The sequence below is a fragment of the Thamnophis sirtalis genome, unplaced genomic scaffold (assembly GCF_051295495.1).
Source record: "Thamnophis sirtalis isolate CommonGarterSnake01/CBP01778 unplaced genomic scaffold, rThaSir2_p1.2 scaffold_4, whole genome shotgun sequence".
In the NCBI taxonomy this organism is placed as follows: domain Eukaryota; kingdom Metazoa; phylum Chordata; class Lepidosauria; order Squamata; family Natricidae; genus Thamnophis; species Thamnophis sirtalis.
The window spans coordinates 139077131-139104425 of record NW_028261384.1 but is presented as its reverse complement, the minus strand read 5'-3'; the positions used below and the strand labels follow the sequence as shown (position 1 = coordinate 139104425).

The following is a 27295-nucleotide window of genomic DNA, read 5'->3' as shown; positions in this document are numbered from 1 at the left end:
ATGTAATATAGCCCAGGTTCAAATCCCAGTAAGGGTATGGCTAGCTGATGAGAGCTAAAATAGCCTGAAATAGATCTATACTAGTCTCCCTTTATTTATTTATCAGTACAAATACAACAAATGTAACAAAAAGGCAACAGTAAAAAATATTGGGTTTCTGCCTGGATGGTCTCTTGTGACGAGCCGAAGGACAGAGAATGGAAGTAGTGATCTTCCTCCTTCGGGAGGCCAAAAATTCTGTATTCAGTGTATAAGACCCACCCAGATTTTCACCCTCTTTTTTGAGGGAAAAAGGTTCGTCTTATACTCCGAAAAATACAGTATTCTCTTCAATTTTCTCCTATAAATGATATACCCTGACAATGCACTGTATTCAAAATGTTTATGAATCAAACAATAATAATTTAAAAAATTAGCGGTTGTAAGACAAGGAAGGGCAAATGGTTTGTCTTACCGCTCTTGAATTCTTAGCTTCTTTCATCAACTTCCGGGCATACAGGACTTCCTCCTGGACAGAATCGGCCGAGCACGTCCTCAGGACCCGTAGCTCCTCCTGAACTCGCACGCAAAGCCGGCTCATCATCTAAGGAGGGGACAGGAGAGGAGATTGTTAACTCAGACAACTCCCCCTTAACCTGAAAATCCTCTAATGTGTGTCCCCACAAACCCATCAGAGATCCTGGAGGTATTCAGGTCACCCCCGAATCCCATCTGGTCTTGCGCCATTCGCCTTGGTCACATCTGCAGGTTTTCCCCCCTCCCCCCCCCAAAGATGTTAAGGATGGACGGGAGAAGTGGCTCCAGGGAGATGGGAACGTTTACTTGCTCGGCGCTATGGGTGACGATTCCTTGGTGGAGGCGGAAAGCTTGATCTTGGGAGATCTTTGAAGAATGGTTGTTCCGCAGGAGACACCACTGGATCTGAGGAAGGACGAGAAGACGGAGATAGCAGTAAAGACAGAACAGCTAAAATTGCAGAAAAGGTCAAGAAAACAGAGATAGCGGTGAAGACAAAACAGCTAAAATTGCAGAAGGGTCGAGAAAACAGAGATATTGGTGAAGACAGAATAGCTAAATTGCAGAAGGGATGAGAAAACGGAGATAGTGGTGAAGACAGAACGGCTAAATTGAAAAAGGGAGGAGAAGGCGGAGATAGCGATGAAGACAGAACAGCTGAATTAAAGAAGGGTGAAGAAAACGGAGATAGTGGTGAAGACAGAACAGCTAAATTGAAGAAGGGATGAGAAGACGGAGATAGCGGTGAAGACAAAACAGCTAAATTGCAGAGGGGAGGAGAAGACGGAGATAGCAGTGAAGACAAAACAGCTAAAATGAAGAAGGAGTGAGAAGACAGAGATAGCGGTGAAGACGGAACAGCTAAATTGAAGAAGGGATGAGAAGACGGAGATAGTGGTGAAGACAAAACAGCTAAAATGCAGAAGGAGCGAGAAGACAGAGATAGCGGTGAAGACAAAACAGCTAAAATGCAGAGGGGAGGAGAAGACGGAGATAGCGGTGAAGACAAAACAACTAAAATGCAGAAGGAGCGAGAAGACGGAGATAGCGGTGAAGACAAAACAGCTAAATTGCAGAAGGAGCGAGAAGACAGAGATAGCGGTGAAGACAAAACAGCTAAAATGCAGAAGGAGCGAGAAGACAGAGATAGCGGTGAAGACAAAACAGCTAAAATGCAGAGGGGAGGAGAAGACAGAGATAGCAGTGAAGACAAAACAGCGAAAATGCAGAAGGAGCGAGAAGACGGAAATAGCGGTGAAGACAAAACAACGAAAATGCAGAAGGAGCGAGAAGACAGAGATAGCAGTGAAGACAAACAGCTAAAATGCAGAAGGAGCGAGAAGACGGAGATAGCGGTGAAGACAAAACAACTAAAACTCAGAAGGAGTGAGAAGACAGAGATAGCGGTGAAGACAAAACAGCTAAATTGCAGAGGGGAGAAGACAGAAATAGCGGTGAAGACAAAACAATTAAAACTCAGAAGGAGCGAGAAGACGGAGATAGCGGTGAAGACAAAACAACTAAAATGCAGAAGGGGCGAGAAGACGGAGATAGCGGTGAAGACAAAAGAGCTAAAATGCAGAAGGAGTGAGAAGACGGAGATAGCGTGAAGACAAAACAGCTAAAATGCAGAAGGAGAGAGAAGACGGAGATAGCGGTGAAGACAAAACAACTAAAATGCAGAAGGGGCGAGAAGACGGAGATAGCGGTGAAGACAAAACAGCTAAAATGCAGAAGGAGCTAGAAGACGGAAATAGCGGTGAAGACAAAACAGCTAAAATGCAGAAGGAGAGAGAAGACGGAGATAGCGGTGAAGACAAAACAGCTAAAATGCAGAAGGAGCGAGAAGACGGAGATAGCGGTGAAGACAAAACAGCTAAAATGCAGAAGGAGCGAGAAGACGGAGATAGCGGTGAAGACAAAACAACTAAAATGCAGAAGGAGCGAGAAGACGGAGATAGCGGTGAAGACAAAATAGCTAAAATGAAGAAGGAGCGAGAAAACGGAGATAGCGGTGAAGACAAAACAGCTAAAATGCAGAAGGAGCGAGAAGACGGAAATAGCGGTGAAGACAAAACAGCTAAAATGCAGAAGGAGCGAGAAGACGGAGATAGCGGTGAAGACAAAACAGCTAAAATGCAGAAGGAGCGAGAAGACGGAGATAGCGGTGAAGACAAAACAACTAAAATGCAGAAGGAGCGAGAAGACGGAAATAGCGGTGAAGACAAAATAGCTAAAATGAAGAAGGAGCGAGAAGACGGAGATAGCGGTGAAGACAAAACAGCTAAAATGCAGAAGGGGTGAGAAAACGGAGATAGCGGTGAAGACAAAACAGCTAAAATGCAGAAGGAGTGAGAAGACGGAGATAGCGGTGAAGACAAAACAACTAAAACTCAGAAGGAGCGAGAATACGGGGATAGCGGTGAAGACAGAAGAGCTAAAATGCAGAAGGAGCGAGAAGACGGAGATAGCGGTGAAGACAAAACAGCTAAAATGCAGAGGGGAGGAGAAGACAGAGATAGCGGTGAAGACAGAACAGCTAAATTGCAGCCGGTCTTGGAGTTACTATCATCATGCAGCCTGTGCATTGTGGATGTAAATCTATATATATATATATAAAAGCCAATTACCACTCGCTCATCACGAAATCTCCAGAACCGTAAAGTCTACAAATTTGAAATTAGGCACATATGTTCCTCTTGGCTTCTAGGTGTTTGCTAAGAAAGGATTTTTCGAAATGACCATCAGATCATTAGTATTTCTTATACAGTATTATATTAACACGCTCTGATGCTAAGGAGTTAAGACATTCTACTCCCCCTCCCCACCCGATAAGAACTCTGTTCCAACTGTTCCAATACATTGTTGTTAATTGAATCACTGCGGTGGATAAATCAGTCACCTGGTTGTTAAGTGAATTTTATGACAATGCTTGCCACCGTTGTTCAGCGAATCACTGCTAAGAGGGACATGGTTGCTCAGTGAATCCGTCATAAATACAAATCCGTTGCAAGCCTCCGAATTTGGATCATGGTTTACAACCGCCATGCTTGGCCTAAAATTTCTTTCGCTAAGGGCGACAGTGGTTGAGTGAATTTTGCCATGTTTGGCAACCTTTCTTGCTACAGTTGTTAAGAGAATCACTGCAGTTGTTAAGCAGGGAAGATGGTCGTTAAGTGAATTGGGCTTCTCCGTTGCTCATCAGATGGTCCCCAAAGGGGAATCACAAGACTCCCAGAAACTGTCAACCGTTGTAAGTGTGAACAGTTGCCAAATTTGGATTGCATGAACCTGGGGAAGAGGCCACAGTCATAACTGTGAAAAATGGTCCTTTCTTCAGGGCTGTTGTAACTTTGAATGGTCACTAAGTGAACTGTCGTATGTCGAGGACTACCTGTAACACACCGTGAAGGGACCTCAGAGGTCTTCTAGTCCAACCCCCGGCTCAGGCAGGAGACCCTATACCGTTCCAGAGAAACGGCTGTCCGATTTCGTCTAAGAAATCTCCAGTGTTGGAGTATCCACAACTTCTGGTGGCAAGCTGTTCCACTGGTTAATGAATTAATGAGTTAATTAATAATGCCAGATCGGTAGGAGGGGGCTCACCTTTTGCCAAACCTCGTCCGTCCGGTCGGGGGCATTGCGGTACGCCGTGGTGATGTCACTCATGGGCAAAGCCATAAATTTGAGGGTGTAGTTGCTGAAAACGAAGACAATTTGAAAAATCTGTTTTTAATCATGTCTGACTGGCTAAGTCAACCTTGAGCCAGTCAGGATCGAACTGCTGGCAGTTGGCAGAATTCACATGCAATTTTGTATTCTAACCACTATGCCAGCATGGGCCTTCCTTCCTTCCTTCCTTCCTTCCTTCCTTCCTTCCTTCCTTCCTTCCTTCCTTCCTTCCTTCCTTCCTTCCTTCCTTTTTCATTGTCTTTCCTCCCTCCCTCCCTCCATCTTCCTTTCTTCCTTTCTCCCTCCATCTTCCTTTTTTCCTTCCTCCCATCTTCCTTCTCCTCCTCCCTTCTCCTCCATCCCTTCCCTTCTTGCTCCTCCTCATCTTCTCTTCCTCCATCCCTTCCTCTTCTCCTATTTCTCCATCTCCTCCTCCTCCTCCATCTCTCCTCATTCTTCCCTCCCACCCTCTTCCTCCCTCTCCTTCTGAATCTATTCCTATTTTTCTTTCCCCTTCTTCTCCATCCCCTCCCTTCTTCCTCTCATCTTTCCTCCATCCCTTTCGTTCTTCTCCTATTCCTTCCCCTATCTCTCTCCATCCCTTCCTCCTCAATATCTTCTTTCCTCCATCCCTTCCTCTTTTCCTATTCCTTCTCCTCCCTTCTCCTCCTCCTTCCCCATCCTCCTCTTCCTCCTCCTTTCTTCTCCATCCCTTCCTCTTCTCTTCCTACTTCTCCTTCTCCATCTATTCCTATTTTTCTTCTCCTTCTTCTCTATCCCATCTTCTTCTCCATCCCTCCTCCTTTCTTCTCCATCCCTTCCTCTTCTCTTCCTCCTTCTCCTTCTCCATCTATTCCTATTTTTCTTCTCCTTCTTCTCCATCCCTCCTTTCTTCTCCATCCCTTCCTCTTCTCTTCCTCCTTCTCCTTCTCCATCTATTCCTATTTTTCTTCTCCTTCTTCTCTATCCCATCTTCTTCTCCATCCCTCCTCCTCCCCCTCTCTTCTCCATCCCTTCCTCTTCTCTTCCTCCTTCTCCTTCTCCATCTATTCCTATTTTTCTTCTCCTTCTTCTCCATCCCATCTTCTTCTCCATCCCTCCTCCTCCTTTCTTCTCCATCCCTTCCTCTTCTCTTCCTCCTTCTCCTTCTCCTTCTCCTTCTCCATCTATTCCTATTTTCTCCTTCTTCTCCATCCCTTCTCCATCTCCATCTTCTTCTCCATCCCTTCTCTCCATCTCTCCTCCTCCCCTCCTCCTTCCCTTCTCCCCCATATCTTTTCTTCCTCCATCCCTTCCTCTTCTCCTTTTCCTTCTCCTCCATCTCCACCCCTTCTCCTTCCCCTCCTCTCTGTCTTCCTCTCTACCCAGCTGAGCTTCGGCTCCTTCCCAACCGTCGCTTTAAGAAGGACTCCGGCACCCTCAAACCCCAAAATTTGCTTCTTGTCTCCAGTGGCTCAAAAACCGCCCTCCAGAGAGAAGGTTCATCCTTCTCTTTCTCCCGGTGGACACTCTCCTGCTCACTCACTTCTCCAAAGCCCGGGCGATGTCCTGGAAGCCTTGGGCAGTGGTCCCATTCTTGTCCCAGGAAATGCTTCTAGAAAGGAGGAAATATAATCTGGTTTAGAGTGAGCTTTCTCCCCTTGGAGGCGTCCGTTGGGTCCCTCTCTCACAGCCAGCCTCCATCTTCGGAGCTTCTGCCATCGAAGGTGGGGTCCTCCAGGCCTCCTTACCTCAACGTGCTGTTGATCTGCAGAGCCTTGGACAACATCTTGGCCCCGAGGTCCTCCATGTTGTTCCCGCTGAGGTCCACTTTGGTCAGGCAAGTGTTGCTCCCTAGAGCGTTGATCAGGATGCTACAGCGGGTTTTCAGCCGGGAATCGGCCACCGAGAAGGACTGTAAGGACTTTTGGGGAGAGGGGAGAGAGAGAGGAGTGGGAGGGGGCTGAACAGCCATTTTGAATACTCTAAAAAAACCACAGCTTCTACCCCTCTTCCTGTTCTGACTGAGGCTTCAGGAAGCAAACTCCTGGTCCCAACGAAAACCCCTTTTTATTAATTAACCGTGAATTCTGCTCCTTCACATCCAGCAAAGTCTTTCGAGGGAGGATTTACAGTCACAGACCTTATCTGGCTTGGAGAGCTGCCAGGCCGAGATCTGCAAAACCTGGCAAGGAGTCTCGAACCAATGAAGTGAACTGATTGTCTCCTGCGAACTCCATTCCCCTGGCGCTCCCTCTTTTATTTCCTCTGGGAGGGGCCATTCACCGTCCACCTGTGGCCTTCCTCCCAAGTCGACCCCTGTTCTTTAGCTGTTCCTTTCCGTGGCACGACAAAACCGCGGTCCACCGCCCGATTAAAGCGCGTACCTGACATCATCAGCAGCGCGACAAATACGACCGCGGAGAAAAAAGGGCGCTTTAAAAAGCGCTTTTAAAGCAAGCCGATTCATGTTAAGGTAAGGGTTAGGTTTAGGGTTAGGGTTAGGTTAAGGGTTAGGTTTAGGGTTAGGTTAAGCGTTAGGGTTAGGGTTAGGGTTAGGTTAAGGGTTAGCGTTAGGTTTAGGGTTAGGTTTAGGGTTAGGTTTAGGGTTAGGTTTAGGGTTAGGTTTCGGGGGGTTAGGGTTAGGTTTACGCGTTAATTTTAGCTTTACTGCTCACAGCGTGCTTTTTTCGTCGCGCTGTGATGACGTCAGGTACGCGGTTTTGTCGAGCGCGCTTTAGTCTACCGCGGTTTTGTGGTGGAACCGTTCCTTTCATCTGGCAGCTCTGCCCATGAGCGCACTGGGAACAGGCTCCAACTGTTCTTCTGCCTCACTACGTCTGACTCTGAAGGCAGCTGATAAATGTCGGACGGCCCTAGCCCCCTCTCCGTCTCCGACACAGAGTCCTCATTCGAGCCTTCCTCAGACTCCAGGACTGGCCCATCTTCCTCCCCAACCTCCTCACTCTCCGAATCTGCTGGAAGCTCCGCTGGCGGGCCGCAACAGGATCCCTTAAAAAAACCCAGCTTCTATCCCTCTTCCTGTCACCCTAGAACCACCTTAAACTTAACACAGTTTGCTAGGAACAACTCATAAGCGCTATGGTGTGGTGGCCTAGAGGTGGAGATCTCGCCTCACACCAATGAGGCTGTGGGTTCGATCCTAGGTAGAGACAGATATTTTCGTGGCACGACATAACCGCGAACGTCAAAAGCGCGCCGACAAAACCGCAGCGCTAAAACCGCGATGTCAAAAGCGTGCCGACAACAGCGCGCCGAGAACAGCGCGCCGACAGAAGCGCGATTTAAGTTAAGGTACGGTTTAGGGTTAGGTTTAGGTTTAGGTTTAGGGTTAGGGTTAGGGTTAGGGTTAGGGTTAGGTTTAGGGTTATTTTTAGGGTTATGTTACAGCGCGCTTCTGTCGGCGCGCTGTTGTCGGCGCGCTTCAGCGCTCATTCGTCTCCGTGGTTTTGATGGCGCGGTTTTAGTCACACGCGCTTTTGTCGTACGTGCATTTGTGGTGGAACCGATATTTTTCTCTCTGGGCACAATGAGAATCTATCTGCTGAAGAAAACTCCGCATTGGCAACAGGAAAGGCATCTGGCCAGTAAATACTCAGCTCCATTCCGTTGCAAGAGATTGTGGGGTCATTAAACGGCGAACAACCCATAAGCCCTGTAAATAATACTAATCATAAATCTAGCGAATTATGCTTTGCGCCAGCCAAGAACTTACACACTCTTCTTCTTGGATAAATTGCACTAACTTCTGGAGAATTTCTTCCAGGGTCCTGAGGTAAAAAAGATTAAAAATGGCTCCTGTCAACTTTACATCGTCCTCAATATCCCTGTCCTCTTCCTCCTCCTCCTTACATTCAGAATTGGGAAGGAATAGCACTCATTACAAGTCTGTCCTCAACTTAAGACCACAATTGAATCCGATGTTTCTGTGGCTAAGTGAGACGAGTTGTGAAGCGGGTTTTGCCCCATGTTACCACCTGTCTTGCCACAGTTCTTAAGTGAATCACTGCAGTTGTTACATAGCAACATGGGCGTTGAGTGAATCAGGCTTCCCCATTGACTTGGCTTGTCAGAAGGTTGGAAAAGGGGATCATGTTAGCCCAGGACACTGCAATCGTCATAAATACGATTTCTTTCTTTTCTTTCTTTCTTTCTTTCTTTCTTTCTTTCTTTCTTTCTTTCTTTCTTTCTTTCTTTCTTTCTTTCTTTCTTTCTTTCTTCCTTCCTTCCTTCCTTCCTTCCTTTTTCTTTCTTTCTTTCTTTCTTTTTATTTCTTTCTTTCCTTCCTTCCTTTTTTTTTCCTTCCTTCCTTCCTTCCTTTTTCTTTCTTTCTTTCCTTCCTTCCTTCCTCCTTCCTTCCTTCCTTCCTCTTTTTCTTTCTTTCTTTCTTTCTTTCCTCCTTTTATTTCTTTCTTTCTTTCCTTCCTTCCTTTTTCCTTCCTTCCTTCCTTCCTTCCTCTTTCTTTCTTTCTTTCTTTCTTTCTTTCTTTCTTTCTTTCTTCCTTCCTTCCTTTTTATTTCTTTCTTTCCTTCCTTCCTTTTTCCTTCCTTCCTTCCTTCCTTCCTTTTTCTTTCTTTCTTTCCTTCCTTCCTCCTTCCTTCCTTCCTTCCTCCCTCCCTCCCTCTTTCTTCCTTCCTTCCTTTTTCTTTCTTTCTTTCCTTCCTCCTTCCTTCCTTCCTTTTTCTTTCTTTCTTTCCTTCCTTCCTCCTTCCTTCCTTCCTTCCTTCCTCCCTCCCTCCCTCTTTCTTCCTTCCTTCCTTTTTCTTTCTTTCTTTCCTTCCTCCTTCCTTCCTTCCTCTTTCTTTCTTTCTTTCTTTCTTTCTTCCTTTTTATTTATTTCTTTCCTTCCTTCCTTCCTTCCTTTTTCCTTCCTTCCTTTCTTCCTTCCTTCCTTTTTCTTTCTTTCTTTCCTTCCTCCTTCCTTCCTTCCTCTTTCTTTCTTTCTTTCTTTCTTTCTTTCTTCCTTTTTATTTATTTCTTTCCTTCCTTCCTTCCTTCCTTTTTCCTTCCTTCCTTCCTTCCTTCCTTCCTTCCTTCCTTCCTTCCTTCCTTCCTCTCTCTCTCTCTCTCTCTTTCTTTCTTTCTTTCTTTCTTGGCCCATCTTCCTCCCCAACCTCCACACTGTCCGACTCTTCCGCCAGCTCCGCTGACTGCTGATGGGCCGCAACACCAGCTTACTTCCGGAGTCGCCAGCCAGGCCATCCATTCCCCGATAACTGCCTCGCCTGGCTGCCGCAGCACCAGCACATCACTCCATTGAGGCTGGAGGTGAGCCGGAGAAGTAGGCCAGTGGTCATGCAGGCTCTTGCTGCACATGAGTACTCGTACTGCCACCATGTAGATGCATGGATGGATAGCCTGGCTGGGGGTGGGGGTGGGTGGGGAAAGCCGGTGCGGAGCACATGAGTAGCTTCACAACCACCCCGCCTCGCTCACACCGTAAGCAACCAGACGGAATGGCCAGCTGGCCAGGCTCTTAAGTAGGGCTTATTTTGGGAGTAGGGTTTATGTTAGATACACACACACACACACACACACAAAAACCCCATGCTAGGGCTTATTTTTGGGATATGTCTTATTTTCAGGGAAACAAGGTACCGTATTTTTCGGACTATAAGACGCACTGGTGTATAAGACGCACCAAGATTTCGAAGAGGTAAGTAAGTAGGTTTTTGTCCTCCCTGGCCCCCAGGAGCACTATGCAGGCTTCAGAAGGGCTAGGGGGAAGGCAAAAACCTGCCCCCGTTTTTGCAAAAAAACGGGCAGAAAACAGACTGTTTTTTGCCAAGGTGGGGGTAGTTCTGCCTTCCCCCAGTCCTGCTGAAACCTGCAGAGTGCTGTTGGCGGCTGGGGGAAAGCAAATGTGGGATGCAGGGCTGGGCTTCGGGATGGCTCTTTTCGGTGTATAAGATGCGCCAACATTTCCACGCACTTTTAGCGGCGGGGGGTGGGGGGTGGAAAGGTGCGTCTTGCACTCCGAAAAATACGGTAGTCTTCCTTTATTTCTTTGTCGGTAAAAACATAAATTCCGTGACCCGTCAAAACCGCGGTCCACTAAAGCGCGCCCGATCAAAGTGCGTACGTGACGTCATCAGCAGCGCGACAAATAAAATTAAAAATAAATTAAATTAAAATTAAAATAAAATTAAAACAAGCCGATTCACATAAAGGTAAGGGTTAGGTTTAGGGTTAGGGTTAGGTTAAGGGTTAGGTTTAGGTTTAGGTTTAGGTTAAGGGTTAGCGTTAGGTTTAGCATTAGGTTAAGGGTTAGGTTTAGGGTTAGGTTAAGGGTTAGGCTTAGGGTTAGGTTTAGGGTTAGGTTTGGGGAGGGTTAGGGTAAGGTTTTCGCGTTAATTTTAAATTTACCGCTCACAGCGTGCCGTTTTCGTCGCGCTGTGATGACGTCACGTGCGCGCTTTCGTCGAGCGCGCTTTAGTCTACCGCGGATTTGTGGTGGAACCATAAATTCAACCCCCGTCATAAAGTTGCCGAGATTGAAAATGGAGAAACAAACTGCTTCCATGGTCGGCTTATTACAATTGAGATCGTGGCCCAGCCCCAAAAACTCTTCTAACTTCACTGGGTGCAGAAATATGGCGCCTGTTCCCCCCCCCCGCCAAAAAAAAAAAACTCACCGGGATTTGACGTTAAAATTCTTCCCGAGCCAGAGATGTTTCAAAGACTTGTTCTTACTCAACGCCGGAAGCAAAGTGATCAAATCTGCGTCGAAACCTGTTGGGATGAGAAAGCAGGAACCGATCGTGTTTATTTCCTTGTAGAGGTAATCCTCGGCTTACAAACAGCTCACTTAGCGACCGTCCGAAGTTACGACAGTATGGAAAAAAATGTCAGACGGCCATTTTTCTCACCGTTGTAACATTCAGCCAAGGTGGCGCAGTGGTTAAATGCAGCACTGCAGGCTACTGCTAGATCAGCAGTTCAGCGGTTCAAATCCCACCGGCTCAGGGTTGACTCAGCCTTCCATCCTTCCGAGGTGGGTAAAATGAGGACCCAGATTGTTGGGGGCAATATGCTGACTCTCTGTAAACCGCTTAGAGAGGGCTGAAAGCCCTATGAAGCGGTATATAAGTCTACTGCTATATTCAGCTGACCCAAATTCAGCTGCTTGGCAACTGACTCATATTTATGACGATCGCAAAGTCCTGGGCTCCCCAGATCTGCCTTTGCGATTGATGGGGGAAACTAGATTCACTTAACAACCGTGTTACTGCTTTAAGGACGGCAGTGATTCACTTAGCAACCATGGAAAGAAAGGCGGTATCTAACTTAACTACTGCAGTGCGACTAACTTAATAACTGCCGTGATTCGCTTAACCACGAGGGCAAGAAAAGTCGTAAACATGGGGCAAACTCATTTAACAAATGTTTCATAAATGTTGAGCTTAGTTGTGGTGGTAACTCAAAGACTACATGTTGTTTATGTCTATTTCCAAGTAGTCCTCGACTTACGACCACGATGGAGCCCCACGTTCCTGTTGTTTTACGACCTTTCTGGCCACCGTTGTTAAGCGAATCGCTGCAATGGTTAATTTAGCCACCTCGTTGTGAAGCGAATCTGGCTTCACCTCACAACGGTGGCAAGGAAGATCGTAAAACGGCTCAAAACTCACTTCACCACTGCCTCGCTTAGCCTCGGTTACGGTCGTAAGTCGAGGACTGCCTGCAATTTCCCTGCATACGGCAAAAGGTTGGACCAGACAAGGCCGCAATTCTCCGACTCCCCCCACCCTTTCGTTCCTCAGAATTTCCTTCCAAAGAGGATTTTTGAGACTCAACGTCATCCGAAATATCGAGATCTTTTTTTTTTTAGAATAGAATAAAGCTGGAAGGGACCTTGGAGGTCTTCTAGTCCAGCCCCCTGCTCAAGCAAGAGAACCAATACCATTTCAGATAAGCAACTGTCTAGCTATGCCACAGGGGGCATGTGGCGCCCTCTGCTGGGTGTTTGCGCCTCCCACCAGGCAGTTGATTTTTGGGTCTCTGTCGGGCATACAGGGGACGCGCACGCATGCACGGGGGTGTGGCGGGGGAGTGCGTGGGGTGTGGCTCCCTGCGGCCCGTTTTTGGTCCCAGGAGGCTTCAGAGAGGCCTGCTAGGCCCAAAACGGGGGCATGGGCTCACGTGGATGTGTAGGGGGAGCACAAGGGGCGGTTGCACGCGAGCGGGGGTGGGGTGGGGAGGGCAGGGGGGGTTCTGTGTGCATGCACAAGGGGGGGGGCGCATTGCATTATGGATGTGGGTACACAGACGAAAAAGGGAAAAAGGGTCTAGATTCTTCTTAAAAACCTCCCGGGATGAAGCTATAACATCTGGTGGCAAGCTGTTCCACTGATTAATCATCAGGAGATTTCTCCTTAGTTTCTAAGTTGCTTCTCTCCTTGATTAGTTTCCACCCATTGCATCTTCTCCTGCCCTCAGGTGCCTTGGAGAATAGTTTGACTCCCTCTTCTTTGGGGCAACCCCTGAGATATTGAAAGACTGCTATCATGTCTCCCCTGGTCCTTCTTCTCATTCAACTAGACATCCCCAGTTCCTGCAACCGTTCTTCCTATGTTTTAGCCTCCAGTCCCCTAATCCTCTTGGTTGCTCTTCTCTGCACTTTCCCTCAAAAATCTCGACATCTTTTGGGTAATGTGGTGACCAAAACTGGACGCAGGATTCCAGGTGTGGCCTTACTAAGGCTTTACAAAGCGGTAGTACAGTAGTACATCACACGATCATTGATTCAGCCGTGTGCAGCAGCTGCCAAAAAAGCCAACACAGTTCTAGGCTGCATCAACAGAGGGATAGAATCAGGATCACGTGAAGTGTTAATATCACTTTATAATGCCTTGGTAAGGCCACACTTGGAATACGGCATCTAGTTTTGGTCTCCACGATGTAGAAAAGATTTGGAGACTCTGGAAAGAGAGCAATAAAGATGATTAGGGGACTGGAGGCTAAAACATAGGAAGAATGGTTGCAGGAACTGGGTATGTCTAGTTTAATAGAAAAGAAGGACCAGGGGAGACAGGATAGAAGTCTTCCAATATCTCAGGGGTTGCCACAAAGAAGAGGGAGTCAAACTATTCTCCAAGGCACCTGAGGGTAGAACAAGAAGCAATGGGTGGAAACTAATCAAGGAGAGAAGCAACTTAGAACTGAGGAGAAATTTCCTGACAGTTAGAACAATTCATCAGTGGAACAGAAGTTGCCTCCAGAAGTTGTGAATGCCCCAACACTGGAAGTCTTTAAGAAGATGTTGGATAGCCGTTTGTCTGGAACGGTATAGGGTTTCCTGCCTAGGCAGGGGTTGGACTAGAAGACCTCCAAGGTCCCTTCCAACTCTACTATTGTATTTGTATTCTATACGTCTGTTTATGCAACCCCAATATTAAGGACGCAATTCTCCGATTCTACCGTTTCGTTCCTCAGACCTCGCGGGATGTTGGAGACTCACCGTTATCCGAAATATCGAGACCGCTCAAGGCGTTTATCCCGGGCATCTGTTCTTGAAGGACTTGAGCTCCTGGAGAACGGAGCTAACATTAAAAAAAAGGAGAAAAGAAATCGGTGTTTATTTATTTACCGTATGGCGGTGGTCCCCAACCTGTGAGCCACGGCTTCTACTGGCCAGTTGCTTATCGGAGCTGGCGCAGGCGCCGCACGCTGTGCACACCTGCACAATTGTCCGGTTGCTTTAAAAACCGGTATAGAACGTGGGCAGGCGGGCGGGCGGGTGGACCAAACAAGCCACCGTACCAATACGCTGTCAGCTGCTCCCGGCTTCTACCGGTTCGGTCGTACCGTGCCCTGCCGGCTGGAACCCCACCACTGCCGTGCACTCACACATGCACGCTTAACCCTCCCACAACATCGTCCCCTCTTTCAAAAAAGATGATGAGTGAACAAATCGTCCTTTAACTATGAAATTCGCCTGTTATAAACTAGAGAGGCAGAAATAAAACTAGATCGGGGAAATATTAAAACACAAATTGCTTATACGGGAGAATGAATGAAAATCTCAGATTAACTGGTTTTTTCCTTTGGTAGTTGATGGTAAGATGAATTGATGTAAGTACTTAATAATACAACATGATATTGACTATGTAATAGCATACATGCGATTATATGTTATGAAAATGGAAAATAAAAAACTTTCTATGGATATGGAAGCATAAACACCATCAACATAGATTGGAGTTTGCTCAGAAGCGGAAATACACCAAGGAGAGGAAGAGTGGGAAAACAGAAGAGAGAAGAAAGATGGGAAGAGAGGGATAGGAGAGAGGGTAAGGGGGAAGATGAGGAGGATAAGGAGGAGTGGAATGAAGAGAGAGGAGAAGGAGAAAGGAAGGGGAAGTAGAGTAGGAAAGGATGATGGAGGGAAGAAAGGAGGTAGGAGAGAGGTAGAAGAAAGAGGTGTATGGAGAGCAGAAGAGCCAATAATGGGTTTTTATCTTTCTGGGCGTTGATGACAAAGAGGAACGGATGTAATTACTACTTAATACAATAGGATACTGGCTATGTAATAGTATAACGTGATTGTATGTTATGAACGTGACCCGTCAAAACCGCGTTCCACAAAACCGCGGTCGACGAAATCGCGTATGTGACGTCATCACAACGCGACGAAAAAGATCGAAAAATTGAAATAAAAATTAAATTACAGCAAGCCGATTCACATAAAGGTAAGGGTTAGGTTAAGGGTTAGGGTTAGGGTTAGGTTAAGGGTTAGGGTTAGGGTTAGAGCGTTAGCGTTACGTTTAGCGTTAGGTTAAGGGTTAGCGTTAGGTTTTTCGTTACGTTAACGGTTAGGTTTAGGGTTAGGTTTAGGGTTAGGTTTAGGGTTAGGTTTAGGGTTAGGTTTGGGGGGGTTAGTGTAAGGATTTCGCTTTATTTTTACATTTTTCGATCTTTTCCGTCGCGCTGTGATGACGTCACATACACGCTTTCGTCGACCGCGATTTTGTCGTCCACGGTTTTGTGGTAGAACCATTATGAAAATGGAAAAGAAAAAAGTATATTGGGAAAAGAAAATCTCAGATTAGAAGTTTACAGGTGTGAGGTGTTTTTTCTTTCAATGTATATTTTAACAATAAGACTATATAATTTGATTAATGTGATAGAAATAATAAAAAAAGTGAATTGGATGAACATGAAAGATATCTAGTTAACTATGTTCCTACTGTTATTGTTAATTGAATTAAAATGGATAAGAATTTGAGCCCTAAAGAGGAGATGTATAATATAATGAGGATTGTATAAACTTGATAAATGTGATAGAGATTATTAACCATGTTAGCTTACACTGGATCAATAAACTTGTTCATATGTAACTAGAGAAATGTTTAGACAGAACAAGAAAGATAGAGATGGAGACAGAAATAAAGATGAGGAGGGAGGCCTTTTTGGGAATGTATATGTTTGTACAATATAATAAGGATTACTTATGTTTGAGAAATTGACAGAGATTATTAATATTGTTATTGTGAAAGTCGCTGGGGAATCCAGATTCACTTAACAACTGGTTTCCTCACTGAATAACTACAGCGATTCACTGATCAAAAGTGGCGGAAAAAGTCTAATATAACTAAAGGCCTCATTTTCATTCTACAATATATATTCAGTTAGCATTAGCATTATTTTTCCCCAGAAAGTATACTTATATTTATTGTTAACCTTGCATTTCATACCTTCAAACAGAGATCTTATTCCATTTTTCAACCAAACATCTCTGCCTATATATACCAGTTTTCATCTGTTCCCCTATTAGAATTGCTTATCAGCAGCGAAATATCATTATAATAAGTTCTTAACCTTATACATTATATCACCAGACCTTATATTAATTCTTCATTGTGTCATTGTTAGATTATTTCACAGCATAATTATATCATCATTTACTTTCTTCAATTAAAGCATAAGTATATTATTTTTCATTTCCAAAGTTGTTTTTTTTCCCCCCTAGCCACCGATAAAACAAATCCCATATCTTATAAAATTGTTCATCCTCTTGCTCTCTAATTTCAAATGTCAATTTGCTCATTTCAGCCCAGTCCATTATTTTTCGGATAACCTCTTCCTGTTTTGGTATTGTTTCGTTTTTCCAGTTTTTTTGCAAATACAATTCTGGCTGCTGTTAACACATTTACAATCAGATATTTTAAGTCTTTGTTGTAGGTTTCTGGTATGATCCCCAATAAAAAGACCTCTGGTTGAAAGTCTATTTGTTTGTGTGTCATTTTCTCCAACGGTACACAACAAATGTCTCACTTAGCAACACAAATTCTGGTCCCCTGCTTGGGCCGGGGGTTGGACTAGATGACCTACAAGGTCCCTTTCAACTCTTCAGTTCTGTTCTGCGAGAGAGGCTGGTCGAAGGGGAGAGGTGCCAAAAGCTTTATGCACTTCATGGATGCCTATCTTAATTTTATATCCTAATTAGCCGATAACCTGGGATTACCCGGATATTTATTTATAGGGGGAAAATGTCCGGGCCAAACGTAATTTCTAATGTTAGATTTACCTCCTTACCCTCTTGTGGAGTACTGTGAAGCCGTTACCATGGCAACTCCACTGCGCTGTACACTAGAAGCCATTTTAAGACAGTACAGTAGAAGCCATTTGAAGGCACAACAGGCTGTATCTTAACAGAACGCACACCCCGAGGGGCGTTAGGGGTGTCTTACCCTCCACAGTATTTGTTTCCAGAGAGGAAGTCATCTGTGTATCAAGTTTGGTTGAAATTGCCCCAGGCGTTCCAGAGTTATGCTGGGACACACACACACGCGGACACTCACACGCCGTTTTTATATAGATAGATTCTACCCCCATAGCCCGATTTTACCTCACATCCACTCAAATCCAGGTGCAGGTCACTGAGGTGGGTGTTGGCAGACAAACCTTGCATGAGAGACCTGTGTGAGGGGTACAAACACAAATGGTTGCTTTTCAACATGTTGGCCTGTCTATTCCCCCCCCCCCCCGGTCTTTTGAGCCTTTGAATAGGGAAGTTTAATTGAACAAGGTGGCCTATCAAACCACCAAATATTTATAGATGAAATGACATCAAAAATGTACAACATCAGGAATGGGGTGAAATTGTCATCCCGTTAGTGCCTCGGTTGTCCCAACAAACACTCACAATACCTGGGCAAAAAACATGGGTATTTGAGAGACAGATTGGTCTAGTGGTTACGGTACCACTCTAGAAAGCACGAGTTGCGAGTTCTAGTCCTGCCTTAGGCATGTAATGTGACTGGGTGACTTTGGGCCCAAACACCCGGAGACGGTGAGTTCTAGTCCTGCCTTAGGTAAGAAATATGTCTGGGTGACTTTGGACGAATTACCAGGAGACAGTGAGTTCTAGTTCCACCTTAGGTATGAAATATGTCTGGGTGACTTTGGACCAATTACCAGGAGACAGTGAGTTCTAGTTCCACCTTAGGTATGAAATATGTCTGGGTGACTTTGGGCCAATCACCAGGAGACAGTGAGTTCTAGTTCCACCTTAGGTATGAAATATGCCTGGGTGACTTTGGACCAGTTACCAGGAGACAGTGAGTTCTAGTTCCACCTTAGGTATGAAATATGTCTGGGTAACTTTGGACCAATTACCAGGAGACAGTGAGTTCTAGTTCCACCTTAGGTATGAAATATGCCTGGGTGACTTTGGACCAATTACCAGGAGAAAGTGAGTTCTAGTTCCACCTTAGGTATGAAATATGCCTGGGTGACTTTAGACCAATCACCAGGAGACAGTGAGTTCTAGTCCTGCCTTAGGTATGAAATATGTCTGGGTAACTTTGAACCAATTACCAGGAGACAGTGAGTTCTAGTTCCACTTTAGGCATGAAATGTGAGTGGGTGACTTTGGGCCAATCACCAGGAGACAGTGAGTTCTAGTCCTGCCTTAGGTATGAAATATGTCTGGGTAACTTTGGGCCAATCACCAGGAGACAGTGAGTTCTAGTTCCACCTTAGGTATGAAATATGCCTGGGTGACTTTAGACCAATCACCAGGAGACAGTGAGTTCTAGTCCTGCCTTAAGTACGAAATATGCCAGGGTGACTTTGGGCCAATCACCAGGAGATGGTGAGTTCTAGTTCCACCTTAGGTATGAAATATGTCTGGGTGACTTTGGACCAATTACCAGGAGACAGTGAGTTCTAGTTCCACCTTAGGTATGAAATATGTCTGGGTAACTTTGGACCAATTACCAGGAGACAGTGAGTTCTAGTTCCACCTTAGGTATGAAATATGTCTGGGTAACTTTGGACCAATTACCAGGAGAAAGTGAGTTCTAGTTCCACCTTAGATATGAAATGTGACTGGGTGACTTTGGGCCAATCACCAGGAGACAGTGAGTTCTAGTTCCACCTTAGGTATGAAATATGCCTGGGTGACTTTAGACCAATCACCAGGAGACAGTGAGTTCTAGTCCTGCCTTAGGTATGAAATATGTCTGGGTAACTTTGAACCAATTACCAGGAGACAGTGAGTTCTAGTTCCACTTTAGGCATGAAATATGTCTGGGTGACTTTGGACCAATTACTAGGAGACAGTGAGTTCTAGTTCCACCTTAGGTATGAAATATGCCTGGGTAACTTTGGATCAATTACTAGGAGACAGTGAGTTCTAGTTCCACTTTAGGCATGAAATGTGAGTGAGTGACTTTGGGCCAATCACCAGGAGACAGTGAGTTCTAGTCCTGCCTTAAGTACGAAATATGCCTGGGTGACTTTGGGCCAATCACCAGGAGACGGTGAGTTCTAGTCCCGCCTTAGGCATGAAATGTGACTGGGTGACTTTGAACCAGTCCGCCCTCCTCTCTCTCTCTCTCTCCCCACCACCTCGCAGGGTTGTTCCCTCTGTCTCGCGACTCGACACCTCAGTGATATTGCCCATGAGACAATCAACCCTCCCTTCCGAGTTTTGTTCCGGGAGCCTCCCAACGTGGGGCCCGAGACCGTGAGACTCACCGCAAGGCTTCTACGGGGACCCTGATGCCGGAGAGATTCACAAAGCTGAGTGAGTAGGCACTGCAGAAAAACTGCTTCAGAGAGGGCGGGAATTCTTTTCCCTTCCTGAGGAGGGGAAAGAGAAATCCTCGTATTCCTTAGCCAGAAAAAGACCCCTCCACTCCCTTTGCAGGCGTTAAAAATACGACATCATCCTTACCGGTGGGGAAAGGTGTTTCGCGAAAGATTGAGGTAGCAGAGACGAGGGCAGCAGCCGTGCAGCAACGCACTAAAAAGCTACAAAACACACACACACACACACACACACACACACAACCAGGTGTGAACCGTGGTCCTGCTTACTAAATCCCAGGACACCATCCAAAGTTGGCAACCCGCAACGCCGTAGGTCAGGGGTGTCAAACTCGATTTCATTGAGGGCCGCATCAGGGTTGTCTTCAGCGGTGGGTTCTGGCAGCCACGACTGCTGGTTCGCGCGTGGGTGCGCCGTGGGCGGTTCACCGACAAAAGGGCGACCGACAAAAGCGCGCCCGACTAAACCGCAGTGACAAAACCGCAAGTTTCTAAACCGCGCCGACGAATGAGCGCTGAATCGCGCCGACAACAGCGCGGCGACAGAAGCGCGCTGTAAACCTAAACCTAACACTAACCCTAACCCTAAACCTAACCCTAAACCTAACCCTAAACCTAACCCTAAACCTAACCCTAAACCTAACCCTAAACCTAACCCTAAACCTAACCCTAAACCTAACCCTAACCCTTAACCTAACCCTAAACCTAACCCTAAACCTAACCCTAAACCTAACCCTAACCCTAAACCTAACCCTAAACCTAACCCTAACCCTAACCCTAACCCTAAACCTAACCCTAAACCTAACCCTAAACCTAACCCTAAACCTAACCCTAAACCTAACCCTAAACCTAACCCTAAACCTAACCCTTACCTTAACTTAAACCGCCCTTCTGTCGACGCGCTGTTGTTGGCGCGCTGTTGTCAGCGCGCTGATGATGTTGCGGTTTTAGCAATGCGGTTTTGTCGGGTCACGGCCGTGGGCAGTACAATAAACATTTTCTGCACGTGCGCAGAAGCAAAAAAACAAGATGGCGGCACCTATGGCGCCACCCAGAGAACCAGTTCGGGGGCGTGGCAGGCCTGGGTCGCTGCCGGTTCCAGTGACCCAGGCCGCCAAACCACTACTGCTTTGGCTGAATTGGGCCATACCGGTGGGAAGGCACCACTGGTTGTGTTTGACCTTGACGGGGTGAGGGGGGCATGGTCAGCTTGACGTCACTCGTGACGGGAGCACCTGTGGTGGCACGAGCGCTCTGCCAGGGAAAATAGGCTCCCGAGCACCACGGCCTCCTGCAACCCTCTGCCAGTGAAAATGGAGCTTGGGGAGCGTGTGTGGTCCCCCATCCCAGACCCTGTTTTTGGCTGTGACGGCCTCCTGCAACCCTCTGGGAGCTCCGTTTTCGCTGACCCGACGCTTTGCCAGTGAAAACAGTTTTCAGCTGCAACGTCCTCCTGCATTCCTTTTGTTGTGGCCCACCAGCACAGCTGGCAACAGATTCGGACAGTGCGGAGGTTGGGGAGGAACATGGGCCAGTCCTGGAATCTGGGGAAGGCTCGGACGAGTGCTCTGGATCAGAGGCAGAGATGGGGCCAGGGCTATCCGACAGTTATCAGCTGCCTTCGGAGTCAGGCATCAGTGAGGCGGAAGAACAGCTGGAGCCTGTTCCCAGTGTGCGCATGCACAGAGCTGACAGACGAAAAGAACAGCTAAAGAACAGGGGTCGACTTGGGAGTAAGGCCACAGGTGGACAGTGAATGGCCCCTTCCAGAGGAAATAAAAGAGGAGCAACAGGGGAGTGGAGTTTGCAGGAGACAATTATTTAATTCCTGCATCCTTGCCAAGTGTTGCGGTGTCTGAAAGATATCGGCCTGGCCGCTCTCCAAGCCTGACCAAGGTCGGTAATTGTGAACTATCTTGAAAGACTGTGGGAGAGGAAAGACTTTGCTGGAGAGGAATTCACTGTCAATTAAATAAAAGGGGTTTATCGGATGACGACTCGGCTTCGTGCTGCTGGGGAAGTCTAGGTCACAACAATCTCGAGGATCAGCCCATAGATTTCCACTGCTCTCCTCTCCTCTGCCTTCTGTGCATTAGACACTGGACCCAGCTTTTCCTCCTCTTCCTCATCAGCCACCTCTAGACCTGGGTGCTGTTGACTCTCCATCAAGGGCTGATGGATGACCCAGGCTCAGGGAGCCAAGGTGGCGCAGTGGTTAAATGCAGCACTGCAGGCTACTTCAGCTGACTGCAGTTCAGCAGTTCGGCTGTTCAAATCCCACCAGGCTCAAGGTTGACTCAGTCTTCCATCCTTCCGAGGTGGGTAAAATGAGGACCCGGATTGTTGTTGGGGGCAATATGCTGACTCTGTAAACCGCTTAGAGAGGGCTGAAAGCCCTATGAAGCGGTATATAAGTCTAACTTGCTATTGCTATTGCTATTGCTAGATCAGAACACCTCTGCCAGCGAAAACAGAGCTCGGGAGGGCCGCTCCAGTTTCACCGGCAAAGGCACCGTAGGCCAGTCCTTTGCTGCTTCCAGGGTGTCTCCATGGGCCAGATCAAAACACATTGGATCCAGCCCCCAGGATTTGAGTTTGACACCCCTGCCATAGGTACTCCGTAAGCTGCGGTCCCCAACTTTTCTGGCTTGGCAGATTGGTCTGTGCGAGTGGCAGGTTTTCATCAACTCCATTTGACCAGGAACACAGCTGCCTGCGTGCGTGGCGGGCTGCATCTGGTGCAGCCCGATTACGAATGGGCCGCAGCCCGGTAAAAGCCCACAGCCCGGTGATTGGGGCTCCCTGCTTTAGCCAACCCGTCCCCAAATCCATCCTCTGAACTCCTTACCGCGTCTACCGCACAATCCGTGGAGGATACGTCCAGGTGAATCAGTGCATTAGGCTGGGCCAGGAAGGAGTAGAAACTCTGTCGGGAAACCAAACAAAGAAAGGCATAATAAACAATAGCAATATAGCAATAGCAATAGCAGTAGACTTATATACCGCTTCATAGGCCTTTCAGGCCTCTCTAAGCGGTTTACAGAGAGTCAGCATATTGCCCCCAACAATCTGGAGGGGGAGCAGGAGGAGGAGGAAGAAGAAGAAGGAGAAGGAGGAGGAAGAAGAAAGAAGGAGGAGGAGGAAGTGGAATAACAGAATCACAGAGTTGGAAGGGACCTTGGAGGTCTTCTAGTCCAACCCCCCCCCCTCCCCGCTCAAGGCAGGGAAGCCCTCTAGACCACTTCGGGTGAAGGGATGAGGTGCCAATCACTCACATTTGCCTCGTCCGTGCCCAGAAGCCCGGGGTTTTTGCTTAAGTCAAGATGGCGGAGAGAACTGGTGAAGGCTGGGTTGGCACTGAAGGTCTGGCACAAAACGGCAAGTCCTGAGCAAGGAAGGAGAGAGCAATTTTGAGGGTTCAAAGCCCACTTCCCCAACTTCCATCCCCCAGAATCCCCTGCAGTGGCTATGCTGACCGAGGAATCCTGGGAGTTGTAGTCCAAGGAGACCTTCTGGGAAACAAAGGCTTCACAATCTGGAGAGGGCCCAGTTAGCCCTCCCCAGGCTCCCTTTTTTTTCTTCTCTACTTCTTTCCTCCCTCCCTCTTTCCTTTTTTCCTTTCCTTCCTTTCTCCCTCCATCCCCTTCCTTCTTCCTTCCTTTCCTTCTTCCTTCCCTCCCTCCCTCCCTCCCTCCCTATTTCCTCCCTCCTTCCTTCCTCTTTTTTCCTCCCTCCCTCTCTGTCTATCCTTCTTCCTTTCCCCACTCCCTCCCTCCTTCCTCCTTCCTTTCCTCCCTCCATTCTTCCTTTGTTCCTGCCTTCCTCTTTATTTTCTTCTCTACTTCCTCCCTCCCTCCTCTTTATTTCCTCCAACTCTCCCTCCCTCCTTCCCTCCATTCTTCCTTTGTTCCTGTCTGTTCCTGCTTTCCTCTTCCTTTATTTTCTTCCCTACTTCCTCCCTCCCTCTTCTTCCTTTATTTCCTTCAATCCTTCCTCCCTCCCTCCTTCTTCCATTCTTCCTTCCTTCCTTCCTTCCTTCCTTTCCTCCTTCCCTGCATTATTCCTTTATTTCTGCCTTCCTCTTCCTTTATTTCCTTCTCTACTGCCTCCCTCTCTCCTTCCTCTTCCTTTCTATCGTTCTCTTCTTCCTTCCTCCCTCCTCCCTCTCTCCTTCGTTTCCTTCCTTCCATCCCTCTATCCTTCCTTTCTCCCTCCCCTTCCTTCTTTATTTCCTTCAATCCTTCCTTCCTTTCTCCCTCCCTCCTTCCTTCTTCCATTCTTCCTTCCTCCCTCCATCTTCCTTCCTTTCCTTTTCTCCTCCCCCTCCCTCCTTCATCTTCCTTTATTTCTTTCAACCCTTCCTTCCTCCCTTCCTTTCTCCCTCCGTACTTCCTTGTTCCATTCTTCCTTCCTTCCCCTTCCTCCCTCCCTCCTTTGTTTCCTTCCTTCCATCCCTGTCCTTCTTTCCTTCCTTCCTTCCTCCATCCCCTTCCCTCCCTCCTCTTCCTCCTTTATTTCCTTCAATCCTTCCTTCCTTTCTCCCTCCCTCCTTCCTTCTTCCATTCTTCCTTCCTCCCCCTCCTTCCTCCCTCCTTCATCTTTCTTTTCTCCTCCCCCCTGCCTCCTTCATCTTCCTTTATTTCTTTCAACCCTTCCTTCCTCCCTTCCTTTCTCCCTCCCTCCTTCCTTGTTCCATTCTTCCTTCCTCCCCTTCTTCCTCCCTCCCTCCTTCATCTTCCTTTCCTTGTCTCCTCCCTCCCTCCTCTTTCTTTATTTCCTTCAATCCTCCCTCCCTCCTTCTTCCATTCTTCCTTCCTTCTTCCCCTTCTTCCTCCCTCCCTCCCTCCGTCAGCAACCACGAGCGAAGGATTCATAAGGAAGGCAAAGGCAGCATCGCTGCTCAAAGATCCTTCTCCAAAGCAGCGCCAACCCCAGATTCCCTCTTCCCACCCCTCCCTCTCTCTCCAACGGTGGGTACCCGGGTACCTTTAGCAGTGATGCTGGTCTTGGAGAGGCAAAGTTTCCTAAGGCCTTTGGGAAAACACAGGAGCTGCTGACTCAGGGCCCCCAGGCCTATGCAGAAGGGGAGAGAAGAGAGAGGGGTCAGGGTCTCCTCCCCCCCCCCAAGGACCTCCCCCCATTTCAAAGCAAGCTTAGATCATCCCACAGTCTTCTCGCAGGGTCCAGTGTTCGCGGACGTTGCTGGATCCCCTATCTTCAATCCCCGCCCAGATGTGGTGGGAACCCCGAATGCCAACCCAGTCAGCATTCCGGGAGCTGAAGCTCCTCTGCTCGTTTTATGGGGGAGCCCTGGGGTGCCGGGGTGGGGCTGTCCATCACCTTTGTCCTCCAACGGGTTGTGGGAGAGCGTCAGGACGTGGAGGGCAGTGTTGGAGTTTTCCGCCAAGACGTTGGCGAGTTTGATGGCGAAATCCCTGCGGCCCAAGAAGAAGGAGAGGAGCAGGTCAGGCGGGAAATCTTAAATGGAGAAGCAGGGTTTGCGCCAAGAGGAAGATGGAAGGGATAAGAATGGAGGGAGGAGGAGAGAAATGATCTCCCCCAGCAGCGTCCCCTTTGGGTGTCACTCAAGGGGAATGTCAAAATCGAGAGAGAGAGAGAGACGAGGCTCACGTTTTTAACCCTGCGTTGTCCAGCACCAGCTCCTCCAAGTGGTGGGATTTGCTCACCGTGTGCAAAATCTGCTCGGCGACCTCGGAGCCCTGAAAAGAGAGAAGAAAAGTGGGGAAGGAGAGAAGGAAGCAGGAGGAGGACTTGAGCTGGCCTGGACGATTAGAAGTCCAGCCGACCGTTTGAGCAGATTCCTTATCAATCCATCCGTCCATTCATTTTTCTGTCCATCCTTTCCATCCCTCCAGGCATCTATCTGTCTGTCCCTCCATCCATTCCTCTAGCCATCCATCCATTTTTCCATCCATCCCTTCATTCATCCACCCTTCACTCATCTATCCATCCGTCCATCACCTACTCATCCATCCATCCATTCTTCTCACCAATCCATCTATCCATCCATCCATTTTCCATCCATTCCTTCATCTATCCTTGCATCCATCCATCCATTCTTCTCACCTATCCATCTATCCATGCATCCATTTTCTATCCATCCCTTCATCTATCCTTGTATCCATCTGTCCGTCCATCCGTCCATTCATTTTTCTGTCCATCCTTTCATTCATCCTGGCATCTATCCATCTGTCTGTCTATCCATTCCTCTATCCATCCATCCATTTTTCCATTCACCCCTTCATTCATCCTTATATCCAATCATCCATCTACTCACCGATCCATCCATCCATCCATCCATCCATCCATCCATCCATCCATTCTTCTCACCCATCCATCTATCCATCCATCCATTTTCCATCCATTCCTTCATCTATCCTTGCATCCATCCATCCATCCATCCATCCATCCATCCATCCATCCATCCATTCTTCTCACCTATCCATCTATCCATCCATCCATTTTCCATCTATCCCTTCATCTATCCTTGTATCCATCCATCCATCCATCCATCCGTCCGTCCGTCCATTCATTTTTCCATCCATCCTGGCATCTATCCATCTGTCTTTCTATCCATTCCTCTATCCATCCATCCATTTTTCCATTCACCCCTTCATTCATCCTTACATCCATTCATCCATCTACCCACTGATCTATCCATCCATCCATCCTCTAGTCATCCATCCATCCATTCTTCCCACCCATCCATCTATCCATCCATCCATTTTCCATCCTTCCCTTCATCATATTCATCTAGCTATACTTTCCTCTACCCGTCCGTCTGTCCATCCATCCACCCACCCACCCAACCATCCATCCATCCATCATCTACTAATCCATTCATCCATTCTTCGCACCCATCCATCTATCTATCCATCCATTTTCCATCCATCCCTTCATCTATCCTTGTATCCATACATCCATACTTTCCTCTACCTGTAGGTATATCCATCCGTCCCATCCATCCATCCATCCATCCATTTTCCATCCATTCGTTCATCTATCCTTGCATCCATCCATCCGTCCACCCACACTTTCCTCTATCCATCCATCCCTGTCCTTCCATCCACCCACCCACTCACCCATCTATCCATCCATCTATTCTTCCCACCCATTCATCTTTCCATCTATCCATTCATCCTTGCTTCCATCCATCTATCCACCCAGCCTCCTACCTATCCACCATCCATCTATCCATCATTACTCATCCATCCATCCATTCTTCCCACCCATCCATCTTGAAAGGCGAGGACTGCCTGTAGTGGACAGGTGACCCCCCCTCCCAAATTAGAAAGGACTCAAGGACAGTGGCGGGAACTTACCAGCCGCAAATCCTTGCAGTAAAGTTTGGTAAACCACTGGTTATAAGCCAAAGCTGCCACAATCAAAGCGAGGTCTCTGGGACGAGAAGACAAATGGAAAAGGAAGAAGGAAAAAGAAGTTAGAGAAGAAGGATAAACCAGCGATACTTCACCTCACAAAAGTTCTCCTCTGCTTTTAAAACCCACCCTTGGATTCTAATTTCTCAGCCTTCGTCCCTTTAAAGCCGCGTGGACTTCAACTCCCAGAGTTCCCCAGCCGCCATTTTGGCTGGTGAATTCTGGGAGTTGAAGTCCACATAGCTCAAAGGGTGTAGAAATGGAAAATACTTATCCTAGGAGTGCCTGAGGAAAGAACAAAAGCAATAGCAATAGCAGTTAGACTTATATACCGCTTCATAGGGCTTTCAGCCCTCTCTAAGCGGTTTACAGAGTCAGCATATCGCCCCCACAGTCTGGGTCCTCATTTCACCCACCTCGGAAGGATGGAAGGCTGAGTCAACCTTGAGCCTGGTGGGATTAGAACCGCTGAACTGCAGATAACAGTCAGCTAAAGTGGCCTGCAGTACTGCACCCCTAACCACTGCGCCACCTCAGGAGAATGTGTGTGTGTAAACGTAACCCCGAGGTTTCTCACTAACTAGGTTACGTGGTTGACCATGTTATCCTTTTTGTTTTGTTTTTTAATTTATTTTTATTTTAAATTTTA

At 47.3% G+C, this 27295-nt stretch overlaps 2 protein-coding genes across 2 annotated transcripts in view; one reads left to right on the top strand and one right to left on the bottom strand.

Annotated features, from left to right (window-relative positions):
- Positions 1-2902: 2902 nt before the first annotated feature.
- The window catches only part of LOC106556399 (capping protein, Arp2/3 and myosin-I linker protein 3), a 52304-nt gene continuing 27911 nt past the window's right edge, over positions 2903-27295 (bottom strand). The window contains exons 8-21 of the mRNA XM_087715022.1: positions 26590-26665; positions 24878-24966; positions 24587-24681; positions 22522-22631; positions 22000-22172; positions 19175-19279; positions 17040-17109; positions 13650-13731; positions 10825-10921; positions 7904-7958; positions 5919-6091; positions 5714-5782; positions 4123-4216; positions 2903-2953 (exon numbers count right to left, since the gene is read on the bottom strand). Of these exons, the coding sequence (XP_087571148.1) occupies positions 2903-2953; positions 4123-4216; positions 5714-5782; positions 5919-6091; positions 7904-7958; positions 10825-10921; positions 13650-13731; positions 17040-17109; positions 19175-19279; positions 22000-22172; positions 22522-22631; positions 24587-24681; positions 24878-24966; positions 26590-26665 (1339 nt within the window). The remainder of the gene's footprint in view (positions 2954-4122; positions 4217-5713; positions 5783-5918; positions 6092-7903; positions 7959-10824; positions 10922-13649; positions 13732-17039; positions 17110-19174; positions 19280-21999; positions 22173-22521; positions 22632-24586; positions 24682-24877; positions 24967-26589; positions 26666-27295) is intronic.
- Positions 25348-26529, top strand: LOC148046882 (uncharacterized). The gene is made up of 2 exons (XM_087712198.1): positions 25348-26323; positions 26513-26529. The coding sequence occupies exons 1-2, from the start codon at positions 25348-25350 to the stop codon at positions 26527-26529; spliced, it is 993 nt and encodes a 330-aa protein (XP_087568324.1).

Excerpts from the sequence above, each read along its gene's own strand:
- LOC148046882 (XM_087712198.1), top strand. The coding sequence starts at position 25,348 with ATGCATCCATTTTCTATCCATCCCTTCATCTATCCTTGTATCCATCTG.